Source organism: Lupinus angustifolius, chromosome LG07, assembly GCF_001865875.1.
Source record: "Lupinus angustifolius cultivar Tanjil chromosome LG07, LupAngTanjil_v1.0, whole genome shotgun sequence".
Classification (NCBI taxonomy): domain Eukaryota; kingdom Viridiplantae; phylum Streptophyta; class Magnoliopsida; order Fabales; family Fabaceae; genus Lupinus; species Lupinus angustifolius.
This window is the reverse complement of record NC_032015.1, coordinates 2754298-2769766: the sequence shown is the minus strand read 5'-3', so window position 1 is coordinate 2769766 and position 15469 is coordinate 2754298. Positions and strand designations below refer to the sequence as shown.

General features: G+C 29.3%; 1 protein-coding gene across 5 annotated transcripts; it reads right to left on the bottom strand.

Moving 5' to 3' along the window:
* On the bottom strand, positions 1577 to 4599 carry LOC109351748 (protein FAF-like, chloroplastic). Of its 5 annotated transcripts, XM_019593340.1 has the most exons (4): positions 3629 to 3863; positions 3249 to 3424; positions 2460 to 3161; positions 1577 to 2426 (listed from the first exon to the last, which is right to left on the bottom strand). In XM_019593340.1, exons 2-4 carry the CDS (start codon positions 3391 to 3393, stop codon positions 1774 to 1776), a joined length of 1500 nt encoding a protein of 499 aa, XP_019448885.1. In that variant the 5' UTR covers positions 3394 to 3424; positions 3629 to 3863; the 3' UTR covers positions 1577 to 1773. The 5 variants fall into 5 exon arrangements, with proteins under 5 accessions (XP_019448885.1, XP_019448883.1, XP_019448884.1 ...); XM_019593338.1 differs by having other exon boundaries at positions 1577 to 2335; positions 2375 to 3424; positions 3629 to 3868; XM_019593339.1 differs by having other exon boundaries at positions 1577 to 3161; positions 3629 to 3864.

Here is a 15469-nt window from a genome sequence, read left to right as displayed (position 1 = left end):
TCCTCTGTTCAATCTCTTTTTTACCCTTAGATGCAAAAAAGAAGATATACAAACATCATGTCGTTTAAAACATGAAAAAACAAACGTATGTTGTCCCTTTAATAAATGCAAAATACTAATTTTACAATATTGAAATATGATCAAAAGGCATTGACAGACAGAGAAATAATGAACTATAAGAGGAAGGGAGAATTCTAAAATGATAGGTTGTACATTCTAAAGTAATCAAGGATTCAAACCAAAAGCTACGGTGTACTTATGTTCATTCACTCTGATGAGTAGCAGCACATCTTCCTTGAAAATTGTAGTTGGATAAAAGTTGATGTCTCAAAGAAAAAGCATGCTTCAAACTTTCAAAGTAAGAATGCTAATGTATTTCAGCCTTAAGAAACTGATATTTTGGATCACAAACCCTATCATCTCTACAACTAAAAGCCCATTACTGTTGGAGTACACGCACTAGAACAGGGCATCGTCTACATGCATGGGTGGAAAAGAAGACAATTAAAAAAAGGAAGGTTCTCTCTCTTTAATTTGGGCCCAGGACAAGAAAGAGATATGTATGATTTTTACTTGCTACTAAAAAATATGGTGAATAACTTGTGAAACATGCAATATCGTTAGCAACATATTGGAAGTGAAATCACACTACATTCCACATATTAATTAATGTGTGACCTATGGACGTGTTAAGATACTTTAAAATAAATTAAACTTACAAATGAAAATACTTTTGTTTAATATTTGAGATGTGATGCTTTTAATTTTTCTATAAGAGTTTACCCATTTAACTTTTTATATTATATGCCTAGGAAACCTACTTGAAAATTCCCTAATTGTTTATTTGTCTCTACCAAATTAAGTCGTCACCCCACCCACAGAAAAAAATGACAGGTTAAATACTTTTCGATTAAAGTTTATGATGTTGTCATCATCCTTGTTTACATGTTTAATCATGTAATATAAGTTGTCTTCATGATGCTGAGAGAAACATATGGATACTTTAATAATTGTGCACTCGCAGGAGTTTATTGTTTTTATTTCTGAAGGCCAATGCATGTCTCGGTTGACAGACAAGCTGTAATTGTAGTAATCGATGATGACAGATTGTTCTGGATAGAGAAATTACAATCACTAATATGAACTCTATCAAAAACATGGATATAGCTAATAATTGTCATAGTTTTTAATATTTCTTATTTACTAATGTATGACTGTATCCATAACTAACCCATAAATGCTTAGGCAATGAGATAAAAGACACACAGAGGTACAAAAATATGTGTGAACAAAAAATTATTATAAATTATGACAGACAAAATCTCAAATTGAGTAGGGCGTGTGCTCCATGTCTCTTATATGTGAATATTTGTAAGATCATCTTCTCGAAATTAGTACTGAAATATGAGGATGAATTTTTTTTAAAGTTATTTATTTATTTTTTATTAGAAAATAATATATAATTATAGTAATTTTTTTGCTATATGTCTTCATCTCATCCTGTACTCAAATGGGAGAGGATCCCCATGTCTTAATATAATATTCAACTTTAGATTTTCTATGAGGTAAAATCCGATGTTATAAAATATACTAATATATTGATATATGATGACACTAATTAAGTCATTTTGTCTGAACATACAAATAAAACATTCTCCCTCTTTCCCTCCCCCTTTTATTTGACTAAGTTCCCTGAAACAGTTGAACCAAGTAGAGATTAAAGGATAAGTAATAAATACTGTTTAAGCAATGGTTTTCTATAATATTAATGCTTCAGGAGGTAGCAATGCAATAGGGTTCCCAGAAGAGGAGAGACCTTCTAGAATCCTTGCAACTGTTATCCAAATTGCAGACCAATTTGTAATCACCATTCTTCTCTCTCACAACCATTAATTGTTGTTTCTGATCATTAGACATATGTTTTATGTCCCCAGAGAAAATGACCTTGCTGGTGCTATTGTTGTTCACCAAGGTTGATGAGTTGTTGTTGAGTTTTTCATTATATGGCAGTGAGTTAAGAAGTTTGGTTGTGTCACCTTGTGCTGTTGTTGTTGTTGGCTTGGTCTTCCAGTAGTACTCATAAGCATTGAAATTTGTTGAGGGAATCAACCTTGCTACCCTTGGCCTTGGTGGCAGTGATTTTGCAACTGGACTTTTTTCCACTTCCATCACATTAACATCAACTTCATTGAACTTTGATGACCACTCTTGATTCCTATTAACTAGCCCAATTGGCTTATTCATCACCATTGCTAACCTATGAACACCATTAATAGTAATCTCACTAGAAACCAAAGGCACTTTCTCTAGCATGATACTTTTATCATCCTTAACACCACTCTCAATTTCTCCAACCTCCTCTATTTCACCACTTTCATCTTCAGCTTCTCCCTCTTCATCAAGAAATTCTCCAAACTCTTCCTCCAATTCCTCCACAGCAACATCATCATCATTATTCTCTTCAGAAACTTCATCATCAGCAGTAGCATCCTCCTTGGCTTCTTCTTCATGGTTTGCAAGAGTGAGGACAAGTCTACCATCTTGGCGTTGAACACAAAAGTTGTTGTTTGAAGGAGCAGAAACAGCTTCAAGGACCAACCTTCCATTGCCACGGTGTGTCCTCATGTGGAGTGAAGAACTAAGTGAAGAAAGTGGTGGAGGGAAAGAGCGATATGATGGATAGTACTTCTTTATAGCAGCAGCAGAACCACCAAAATTGTATTTTGTTTCTTCTATGGTCAGTTTCTCTTCTTTTTCTTGAACTTGTTGTTGTTGTTGATGATGCTCTTCTTTTTCTTCTTCTGTCTCAGAAGGGTAAGAGGAGAGCAAGCCATCAGAGCCAGTCTCAGAACCAAGGTTCTCAGTGCAGATTTCAAGGCTCTTCTCACTCAAACAACTCTTTGTTCTTTTCACAAGAGGGTGAATATAAGGACTCACAGGAAGTGATTTTGAGATTTCATTGTTGTCCTTGAGGGACATCAATGAGTTCCACATATCAAATGCACCTGGACCAGCTTTCTTTTGCTCCTCTTTCTTGTTCCTTTGAATTGAGCTCCATATCTCAAGTCTCTCCCTCTCAGCTTCAGCTTCATCTTCAGATGATGATGAGGACAATGAGTCAGCAATGCCTTTGGATATTGAGTGTGGCATGAGTTCTTCAGATGAAGGAACCTTCTTAATGGTTTGATGAGAGAGCCACTTCTGTGAGGACACATCAGCAGATAAAGTTCTACTGAGAGAAGAGTACTCAGAAAGTGTGTTTGTGTCATCACAGTTAGATCCCAAAATGGTGACTGTGCCATGCTTCTTCTGCATCATCACTATGTTGGACTCTTCTTCTATTCTCAGTGAGGAAGATGATAAACCTTGTTGGATTTTGATCATGTTGGTCATAATGACCCAAATGATAGGTAAAAGCACTTAGCTGCATAGAAGTAATGAAAAACATTAGGAATAAATAAATTAAAAAAGCAAAAAAAAAAAAAAACAAAGGTGTACTAGTGAAGTGTGCAAGAGAATTTCAAGTTACAAAGCAGTGTCAGGTAGGTACATGCATGTGTTGGTACTTGGTACAAAGCTACTAGGAAAAGTACAAAGTATTTGGAAATGAATGAATTGAATTAATTACCTTATGCAAAGCAAAACAAGCTGATCCAACAGAGGTCTCTACACAGAGACCACTGGGAAGTGCAAGCTGCAAATTATGGGAAAATATGATAATATTGTTGGCGTTGTTATTGTAATGTGGTAGGAATGGTTGTGGTTGATGGCAATGCAGTGAGGTGAGGAGGGGAATGAAGGTATTTGTAGGGTGCCAAAAGCTTTAAGAACCATGTTCACTGGACCCTACCACCCAGATTTATTTGTTTTTTCATATATACAAGAGCTTGTGTTATTATGGACACAGGTATTAGATGGATTCTGAGTATGACAGATAATATCACTATAATTATAAATTCATATTACCTATACGTCAGATTTCACTATTTATATTTATAATTATAAATTCATATTGCGTTATAAACATGTTATCAAGTATAGTGCAATGTCATTTGTTGGTAGGGGACCTTATAGCACAGTATTAAGACGGTACCGATAATAATAGTTGCAAACAGTAGACACATTTATGATTTAAGTACAACATCATTTTTTAGCTTCATTCGATCTAAGTGAATTCCACGAGATCTGATCCAAAATTGTTCCATCATAAAATTTCACTTAAATAAATAATCTTCATTCTTCAAAGTCTTCCTAATAACCATTAAGAAAAGAAAACAATGGCATCATAGTCATCTCCCACAACTCAACAATGAAATGAAATGAAATATAAAAAAAGGCAAACAGTAAATATAATTAAAAAAACTCAATTTTGCTTTAACAATATGATGGAGCTATAGGGAACCAATTTGCTTATTACAATCTTCATCAATCGATTACAGTTTTACAAAAATAAAACTCAAAATGTAATTAATTGAAAACGACAATAGATAAATTGGAGTAGCACCTGAGTCCGTACCTTAATATTGTAATTTGAGGCTAAAGAGACAACATTTGGCGATGCCGATCATGTTTGTAGACAAACAAAAATTCTGCGTCTCGTTTTTGCCGTGCTGCTCGCGCCTGTCTCCTTTCTTCAATGTAATACAATGGGTACTTTACCCATTTAATCACCCTAACCTTATATTTACATATATATATATATATATATATATATATATATATATACTTTTAACTCAAAATAAATTGTCCGATGCTAGGAGAAAATCCATCCAATAGTCTTCGTATTTGTTTATTATGATTAACGTGTGTTGTGTGAGGATCTAAGTAAAAGCAATTTAGCTAAGCGCTACTTCTTAATTTTTATTGTGTATATAAGAAAATGGGTTTTTTAATGTATGCCAAAAATAACATTAATAAGAATGGGTCATAGCGTTATAAGCTCTTGTTCATTGATAATGTAAATATTTGTACACACTTAACACATAATTTATTATTTATTTGTATTGTTTTTTGAAGAGTTAATGATAATTAAATATAAATAGTAGATGATGTATTAGTAATATATAAAATTCATCCATTATTAATGCATACATTTTTCTCTCTATGCTTAATAATTCAACTTTCTTTCCTTACAAGAAGAAAAATGAATTATATATATGAGAAAACAATTTATAGTATTTGTTATATTATCGTCTAATTAGTCACAATAATACAAGCAAGTTTAACCTGATATTACGGTATTTTTTTTATTTTAAGAAATGAAGTTTGTAAGTTGAGTGTTACAATTTCTCACATGCTAAGTTCATGATATCAAAACCCCTGGAATTTTAATTTTTTTTTTCCTCACAATACTTTTAGATCGGTTTCACAAAATGTTTTGTTCCACGTGTCATTTATTTCAACCGATAGAAAATTTAAATTATTCAATTCATATATTTAATAACTTAATATCATCTAACATTAATTACAAGAGATATATAATATCAATACATTATTGTTCTAAAGATTTATATATGATCAATATATTATACATCATTTATTTATATTACTTTTATATAAGAGCTAATAATAATTAATTATAAATGGTAAATGAAACATTAATATTTTACAAAAATCTTTCACCATTAATACTTTTTTCCCCTCTTACAATATAGTAATAAACTAATAATTTAATAGTTGCATAATTTACTAATCATATATGTTAGTATAACATTTTTGTTTCATATGTCTTAGTACTATCAAAGGTATTACTTGATCCTATCGACAAAAAAATAATTCATTTTTAGTATGTGACCGCCATTTCTAATAAATGTTGTTTATATTAATCGAATTATTGACATTTGAAACTTTTTAGATATCTAATAGAACCTTGCACGATTAGATTAATAATTTGTTGGTAATTATCTATATCTATACTATTAATAAGGCAAAACAAATAATAACCACCACTATTGTGTAATTTTTATATTCAAAACTTATCTTTTTATAACCTCTCTTATTAATAATTACTCTAAACTTTCATGCTTCCATTCTTTTCATTTTTTATATTAATATAGGAATAAAACATTTCCTGGTATAAGGATATAAGTTATTTACTTCTGCCAGTGAAATCATAACATGTGTCATGTTTCATCATTTTCTATAAAAATATTTCTAAAACAAAACAAAATAGTACGCATGTCATAATTTTACTGGTCAGAGGAATATAAGGAAATACATTATTTTCTATTAATATATTATTAATCTTCCACATATTCTCTTATTCTATCTTCTTTCTCAACCCAAGAAGAATAACAATAACATAAAAATACATCTAAAAACTCTATAATGATTATGAAATACATATAAATTTTATGTATGTGATATAAATTATGACATGTTTTACTCTATAGTGAGTTTATATATTGCATTTCTTATATTTAAGTTATTTTTTCTTAAATAATATAACATAAAGATAATACATTTTATAACAGAAAAAATATAAAATGCTGGGAACCGGCATGTAGTGCAGGTGGACATGCTAGTAATAATAATATCAAAAGTTATGTCCATTTTAAAGAAAGAAAAGCTTTGTCCTTTGAGTTAATTTTGTTGGTAAAAGTTGCAAGAAATGAAATGTAAATGTTCAGTGTAAACACTCGAAATAAGCTTTTATCTTTTCAGTTTTTCTCCCCACCTTTTACAAGGTGTATTATAAGATTCGTCCTAGACAAACATAACTAAATATGATAAAGTTAATCTCTATAACTGTAAAATGAAGATTTTCATATAGTGTAGCCCTTAAACTTTTAGATTAGACACGCCTTTCATAATTTCGACATATAGCGATCACAGGTAATATTAGTCACAATTTGTCTGTGGCGAAGTATTCTTCCTTAGCGACGCCTTTCTTTTCTAGTACACTTTTGCCATTGTTTTTTGCGTGGCCAAATTTGTTTTTTGAAGTACCAAAAACAACAAATTTTCTTCATATGTAAGTTTTTATTAAAAAATGTATTTCTTCAACTATTTTTATAAATATATTCATTCTTTTTTATATTTGTGTCCTTCCATCCTATACTTTCCTGATCCGTTCCTAATGTCAGATAATTGGTAAAACATTTCAAGGAGTATTGTTGTATTTAAATTATTATTTTTTCTTATATCAAATCAACTATTTTTATATTTTATTTATTCTGAGATTCTACTCTATTTATTCCTTATCTTTTGTTGTTCTACATTTTTTTGTTTTAAAACTATTACCACACTCAATAATTATACATATCATATCATTGATTAACCTATTTTTATTATCGCTTATAAAATAAAAATGAGTGTTTTAGCCAAAATACAATACTATTTAATTAATTAATTTTTATTTTCTTTTGCATTTACATAGCTTAAACAATAAAATATATAGAATGTTTGAATCGTCTTACATTTTCTATTCGTATCTAAAAACTAAGCCTATTTAGGCATTAAGAAATAGACTTAGACTTATTTAGGCAAAAACTAATCTTATATATATATATATATAACTAAATAGCCACTACAAGTTAAACACCTCAGTTTCAGAACACTGTAGCAGTAGTATATAGTACCATAATTTACAATAATATATATGTTTTCATATATGAACTAAAGCTGAATAGTTAATTTGACATTTTGCATGCTGAACATGTATTATCTTTTGATGAAGCTGCCGTTCTACTTTGAAATGTAAAAAAAAATCTTAATAACATAAGCTAATAATCACCTGGCTTACACTTTAGTGACATAAACTTTCCTTAATTTGAACAATGCATATAATATACATTGTCGGAATAAAGATTTATACGCATTCATCTCATCATTTACGATTCTTGGTATTACTTTTTTTATAAAGTCAATAATAATCAAACATAAATGGTGGATAGTATATAAACATTTTACATAGTTAGTATATATATTTTTTCTCTAATTTGAATTAGTAATGGCAGGAAAATCTGGTGTAGTGTAAATAAAAGTAAGAACAACCAATCTTTTGGATCCCCATACCTCCTCTCTCACCAAAAACAGAAAAAAGTGGAAAGAAAAAGTGAACATAAAAGAAAAGCAAATGAGAGCAATGATAAAGAAAATGAGGTTATTAACACCATAGCCTTACTCATAGAGAAAAGGCATGGCTACTACCTAGGCACATGAGTAATGTTGCCAATTAGGTAAGGAAGAGAGTGACATTGATTAAATGAAAATTGCTTAAGAAGGAAGCAAAGGAATCAACTTTGAGAGAGGCCAATATGAATGGCGGCTAGAAACCCACAACACAATCCTATAGCCTGAGAAAGAGGAAGAGAATACACTTTTATGTATATATTATTAACTTTATATTATAATAGTTTTATCATAACGAATAATGTATATGGAAACAAATGAAAGAGTGGCACGTCTTGATTTTAGGGACCCCTTTTGGATACACTACCTATCCTTACTTCTTTTGTCTCTCTTTTGTTGCCCTTTTCTGGTCACTGTAGTTTGCATATTGCAATTGTGCCAATGGAAAGTGATGTAGTTTATACGGAAATGGATCCCTTTTTGTAAAATTTGCGTTTTTAGATGACAAACTCACGTGAATAGAGAAATTAGTATAAAGTATAAACATCGATCTTAACATAAGATCGCATGATTTTACAACTGCTAATGTTGACATTTGAGACAACAATTTATTTTAAATTCTCTACGATTATTACTCATATTACATACAAAATCAATGTTGTCAAGAAATAATGAACAAAATAACATTTTTCAAGAAAAACATATTTATTTACTAACCGTGTAAGAGTTATTTACATTGTAAGTTTGTCATTCATCATTCATATTTAATTATCGTTAATTCTTAAATAAAAATAATATAATACAAATGAATAATAAATAATATATTAACTATATATAAATCTTTAAATTGATGATATATATATACCTTTTTTTTAAATGCTTATGATGAAGTCACTCAAATATTAAGAAGTTAAGTGATAAAAAAAGTTACTCATTAAGTCATTTATAAATATATATATATATATATCAGACTTTATAACATCCGGTGACAAACATAGGAACAATCAAAATGACAAGGGAAAGCTGGTAATTTTAGCTAGCTAAAAGGTAATGATGTTGATGAATTGAGAGCATAGTATATAGAATAATAGCATACGAAATACAGTACTAGTACTTAGCATAAACAAATTATTAATGAATCAATACAGTAGCAACCGAAAAAGTCATCCAATGAGAATGCTTTAATTTGCTACGAACTGAGACGCGCAAAGAGATTCCCCTTGTCTGCCTACAAATCCCATAAAGCAATATCACTCAACCTACATTCAACGCTATAATCTCTATACATTTTATATTTTATTTTATTTTTTCAATTTTAACAAGATCCTCTGTCCCAAAAATAAGTATATCTTCATGTCTCAAGTTAATCAAATTCATTTAAATAATATAAAAATATTAATTTGTTTTTTTAGAATTTTCTTTTTAATTCAGTAAGTAAGTAGTACTTTCTCATTGGACTGAGAAAGAAAATTAGGACAGATGATTTTTATCGATTTTAACCCATTCTATATGCCAGACCAAGATATTTATACATGGCAACTGGCAAGCACCACTAACTACCCAATAAGCTTCATTTCACGGCCTATCTTTGTTCAACTCACCAACTTCGTATAAATTCTTATACCTTATATCGCCTAAGGTAATCACTTTTAACTATTTATTTGTAAGCAAAGTGATTTTTGATGTGATTTAATTATGCCAAGTGGCCTTACTAAGCAACATGAACTAATTTGGATTGGATTTGTCATGTAATTTGGATTGGATTTAGCTTCCTCTCATTTTATGAATTTCCATTGCACCCTAATCATTATAATGTCTTAATTTCTATAAGTGACTAAGTCCTTGATCAACCCAAAAATGGAAGGGTGGTCCTAAAAATTGATAGATAGAGATAGCTAAGTACCAAATTGGACGAGCAAGGCTTAAGCACATTTGATGGAGATGAAATATTTGCACCATTTACAAAATCATTTCAAATCCTGATAATATATCCTTTCATTAAACAAAATAAAGAAAGAATCACATTCCGATCATGTGGGGTGCCAAAAGGATACAAAGCTCTGAAACGACGCACTCAGTTAAGCTTTCTCATCATGGTTATTGGTAACTAGTTTCATGTTTTTTCAGATCAACGATTTTGTAACATGTATTTAATCACTACATATAATTAGACTCTAAGCAAACATGCATATATGTTTGATATAGGGTAAAAGTGCATAGAAACACCCGAAATTTTATGTCATTACTAAAAAATATTTATTCTTCTCAATTACCCCTTAAACTTTAACAATTAGTAAAATTAGTCCCGAATAAAGATAATATTAAATTAATAACAATGAAATGTTTTAACCTATGTATTCCCTTTTAATCTCGATTGCTAGATATTTGTTATTTTATTTTATTTTTATATATATATAAATGTTAGTTTATTAAACACTTTTAACTTTAATATTTACTTATCTTTTACTCACTCAATTTTTTATTTTGATGGTAGTTTCAATAAGACATCAACGTTTACTAACCTATATTGTTGTATTATTATTGTTGTGAGTTTAATTGCTGTAATTTTCTTGTTGTTCTATTAGTAAATTAACAATATATTACAAACTGGTAAAATTGATGAGGTAATTATGAAGAAAAAATAGTTAATAATAATTACTTATAAAATACATAAAAGATTATGCACTTTTCCATATATTTTGGACATAAACCTTAATTAATAAAGTAGGGAAACATTAAACATACACTAGGTTCAAATTTTGATAGTTGTGTTCTCGCCTCCTTAAGAAAAAACCTTTGCCTGCTAATATTTTTATATACCTAGTTAATTCATTATGCATAAATTTTATAATTAAAAAAATATTATGCTGGTGTGTGATGTAGTCTATCAAATTAGAATATATGTAAAAATTAGAGGATATTTTAATTTAATTAAGTGGTATGTGCATACAAGTTGAATTCTATCATTAAAACGTGAAGTGTTCAACGTGTGTGGGCATATCATACTCTCTTGAGTCTTGATTAACCACTGTTTTTGAAGTTTATCTTTAATTAATAATACTTCATCTAATTTTTTTATAAAATATTTTTTTTCTAGTATCACACGAATTAATGGTTGTGAAACCTCATTAATTAAAGCAAATTGTTTCTCTTTCCAGTCAAATTCTTGAAATATAGAAGGAGATTTTTCTAATTAATTTAATTATTGTATATAAAACTTTGAGTATGATTTAATAAATAGGATCAAAATAAAAATTCGAAAATGGTCTTGTAAAAAGGAAGTGAGAACGAAAAAAAATATTAATTAGAGAGAACTAAATGATATATTGAAAAAACAAAATAAACCTAATGCAAGAGAACACAATTAGTGTTATTTAATTTTTCTCAACGGCGTACTTTTGTAATAAAATAGTTAAATGGGAATATATTACATTTTCTAATAACTCACTTAAAAGTCATAAACAGAGTTATGCGTAATTAATTGACAATGCATTTTTTTTACACTACTAATATATTAAAATTAAACTCAAATAATATTCATGTCAAGCTTTTAAAATATTATATATATATATCTCGCTTATATTTATAAGTCATATTTTAGAAGCTTTATTTGATTCTTTTTATAAGAAGATTTAAATTTTCTATAAAAGATTAAAATTTTCTATAAAAGTATAATGTTAAAATATATTTTTTGTAAAAAATAACAATTATCTTTGATCTATGCCATATATTTAAAAACATCTTATAATAATAAGAACAGGAAAAAGTATATACATTTATATTCATATTTTGTGTGTGAGATTCACTACCATTGAACTATAATCAAGACTGCGCCTCTTGATAATTGAATAAACACGCCATTAGACCATCCATTAACGCATCTTATGTTTAGCGGATGAAAATTGTGAATGTCGTATCATTTTAAAAGCTCTCGAGAATCCTTACAATGTGTGAAATTGATTAGTGAGTGAAGATTCATATCGTATTATTTACGTTATTTAAATGAAAAAAATTATGGGGGACAATAGGAAAAGATTCACGCCAAACTTATTTTGGTAAGGAACTAAGAATAGACCGAGAATTAAGGAATTGATGGATATACGTGCGCTTAGATAAAATAAACAAATGAGTGATGCGACACTTCATAGAAGAATTTTGCTGGTGTTTGGAATATTATTTAAGAAACAATAATAACATCCACATCTCATTTTTATTACATTCTTTTAATAATAAAATTTGAGAAATATATTCTAGATAAAACTAGTTTTATTTTATATTCAAAAGTAAGTATGAATTTAAGAACGGATTTTGAAACCTATACAAGTAGTTTATTGGATAATCCATAATTACAATCTCATTTTAATAATTAGGATGATTCTTAAACTAATTAACTTACACTGGTTATTATACAGAAAAATAAAAATGGAGATAAGTAATGAGATGCATTTAGAAGGATGTGATGAGAAAATTAATAACAATTTATTGGAAACAAAAAATCAATAATGTTCTCGTTTTTAAAACCCAGTCTATAATCATGGGGCAAGGGTATTAAACCGTGCAGAGTAAAACCATAATTAAAAAGCAGTAATGGAATCTTGGGTATTTAATAGTATTTGTTACATATTCATAAAAAATGTATTAAATATATGCAAGGGATCGATTCGGAGTTGACTCACCCAGCTAAGTTTACTAAATATTACATTTATGGGAATCTGAATTTAAGTTTAAGTTCTTTCCTAAATACATTATGAGTATTATTGGGGGCAGTCGTACACTATATTACATTCATTTATTAGGGTTTACAATCCTACAGTATATTTATTGTGGAAACGGACTTGAATACTAGCTATCATTTTGTATAGCTAGCTAGTACGCATCATATTCACCAGTATATTGTCCTTTTATACCAAAAAGAAATAAAATGACACTAATTAATTTATCAGATTAATTTGCCATTTGACGCATACAATAATTTAGTAAAAACAACCGAAGTTTAATATCTATATACTCATTCTCTGATTTTTTTTCTATATTATCAATTCATCATTAATGTATTAACAATCATTAATTTTTAAATAAAAAATATATATATAAATGAAGAATCATATACCAATCTGTTGTAGCGGAAGACACATGGAGAAATTTAAATAGAAAATGACACCGAGAAATTAACGTGGTTCAGCAATTTGCCTACGTCTACGGTTGAAGAACAACAATGATATTATCACTGTGATAAAAGATAATTACAAGTTCACTCAAGTGTTTCACTCACTTCCCAAAACCTAAGTACACCAAATATCACTCTCTTTCAAGTATATCTTAAACACTAAAATATTCCCCACGATATTAGAACAAAGAGAAGAAGAGAGAATATGCACTAAAGCTATAATATTGGTGTGTCTTACAATGGCTTGGAACATTCCTATTTATAGCCAAAGTCTTGAGGATTGTATGGCCAAAAACAAAGATGCTTCACCACAACCTCTTCTTCTCATTGGCTACAAAAAAGGTTCCACTATAGCCACTCATTTTACTTGACCACATCATTCTCTTTTTCTTTTAAGCCAATATTTAATACAATCTATAAATAATTTTATATTTACAATCTACAAATATTATCTTCCCACAACATTGGGAATTAGTTTATTACTATTCTATGGATTCTGTCAATTTAGGAACATATATTTCTTAAGTTTGACAGGTATGGACGTGTGGTATTGGATTAGCACGCATCATTAGTAGTGGACATTAGAAGGAGCCTTGAAATAAAGCTTAATTGACCATTTGAATATATTAACCACCTATATGTAAAGGTTGGAGATTGGACAGTGTTTGACCTATAATTTTGGATTAAATTATGATGTATCAAATTGTAGGAGAACTTAGTGGTCCTTTCCATTGTGTAAATTAATTACTTTGTGTGAGGCACATAACTTATCGAAGTAAAAGCATTCCTTTGATGATGTTCCTTTTCTATTTTTGTTCATTGTTAATTTCTTCAATATTTCGTTTCGTAGATTGGATAACTAGTCAGTAGACACTACCGTGTTAATTTATTAGTTCATTTTGCTTTATAGAGATAGCTGAAGAATGATTTGATCTTAACATGCAACTGAAAAAATGCCTAAGCATGGTCGATCCTGACATATATGACATGATGTATTAGAAAAAATATGTCCCTATCTTTAGTAAAAACACACAAAAATTTTCATAAGGATTGGAGAAATTGTGGTTACGGATTTTGAAATTTTATGTGTCACAAATTTACTAAAAGAATTAATTTTTTCAAGACTATGTAAAACTTCATCAAAGTTTGAATAAAGTAACATTTTAGAAATTTCAGTATATCTTAAAGTTTTAACTACATTGTCTCTATTATTATGTTTTAATCATATTGTCCTTATTGTATGTAAAATTCAGATACCTGGGTACAAATAGTTCAAGACCTATGAAATAACTACACATATTTAAATTTAAATTAAAAATATTAATGGACAAAATACTTGAGAAAAGATACGATTACTTCATATTTGGACCGCAAATATGAATTCGTCATCCCTGCATTACTTTCTTCATTTATTATTGTTCGATGGGGTTACCTTACCGGTTACCTTCTCCCCTAGTCAATAACTCCAACTCACTAAGATTTTTATTACATTGGTAAAGATATGACGAAATCCCACATAATTAATGGACCATGCATGCTAACAATTTCCACTACCCTTATATTATCAAAGGAAAAGGTAATTGAAAGAGATTTGGAGTTAGGCCATGATAGATCCTAGCAAATGCATACGCAATCAATCATAATAATTTTAAGTAGTTCATTTCTCTATCGAACAAAAAGTTTATGACAACTCAGCTACGGGTATCAATTATGAACAAGGAAAAGGACGAAATAATCAAGGACAAAAATAATTAATGATCACATATCTACAACTTCAAGAGTGAATGTGAACCATATATTTTTGAAGCTTTAAGGGATAACTAATGATGAGAAATTCAACACAATAATAATTTAAACTCTAACAAAGTATATACAACGGATAATAATGTCCCCAACTTGCTAGAATCTATAAGGAGTAATATCAAATAATGCAGTAACACACAAGGGACACCATAATTTTAACGTGAAAAACCTTCCCAAAGTGAGAAGTAAAAACCACGGACACAAGTTAGTCAATCAAGCTCCACTATAATCAAAATAGGAATACAAAAATGTCTCCCAAATACAGCACAAAACATGTTCAACAATACGACATACAACAGAGCAACAAACTTGAAAATGAGAACAAGAAAAACCAACGAAAAACCAGAAACACAGCTGCTGTAACAACTCGATTTCTACCACCTGGAACATCGTCTCACCGATCCAACCGTTCAGAATGAAGTACTA

Bases quoted from the DNA above. Each gene is read 5' to 3' on its own strand.
- LOC109351748 (XM_019593337.1), bottom strand. From the start codon at position 3,393: ATGACCAACATGATCAAAATCCAACAAGGTTTATCATCTTCCTCACTG.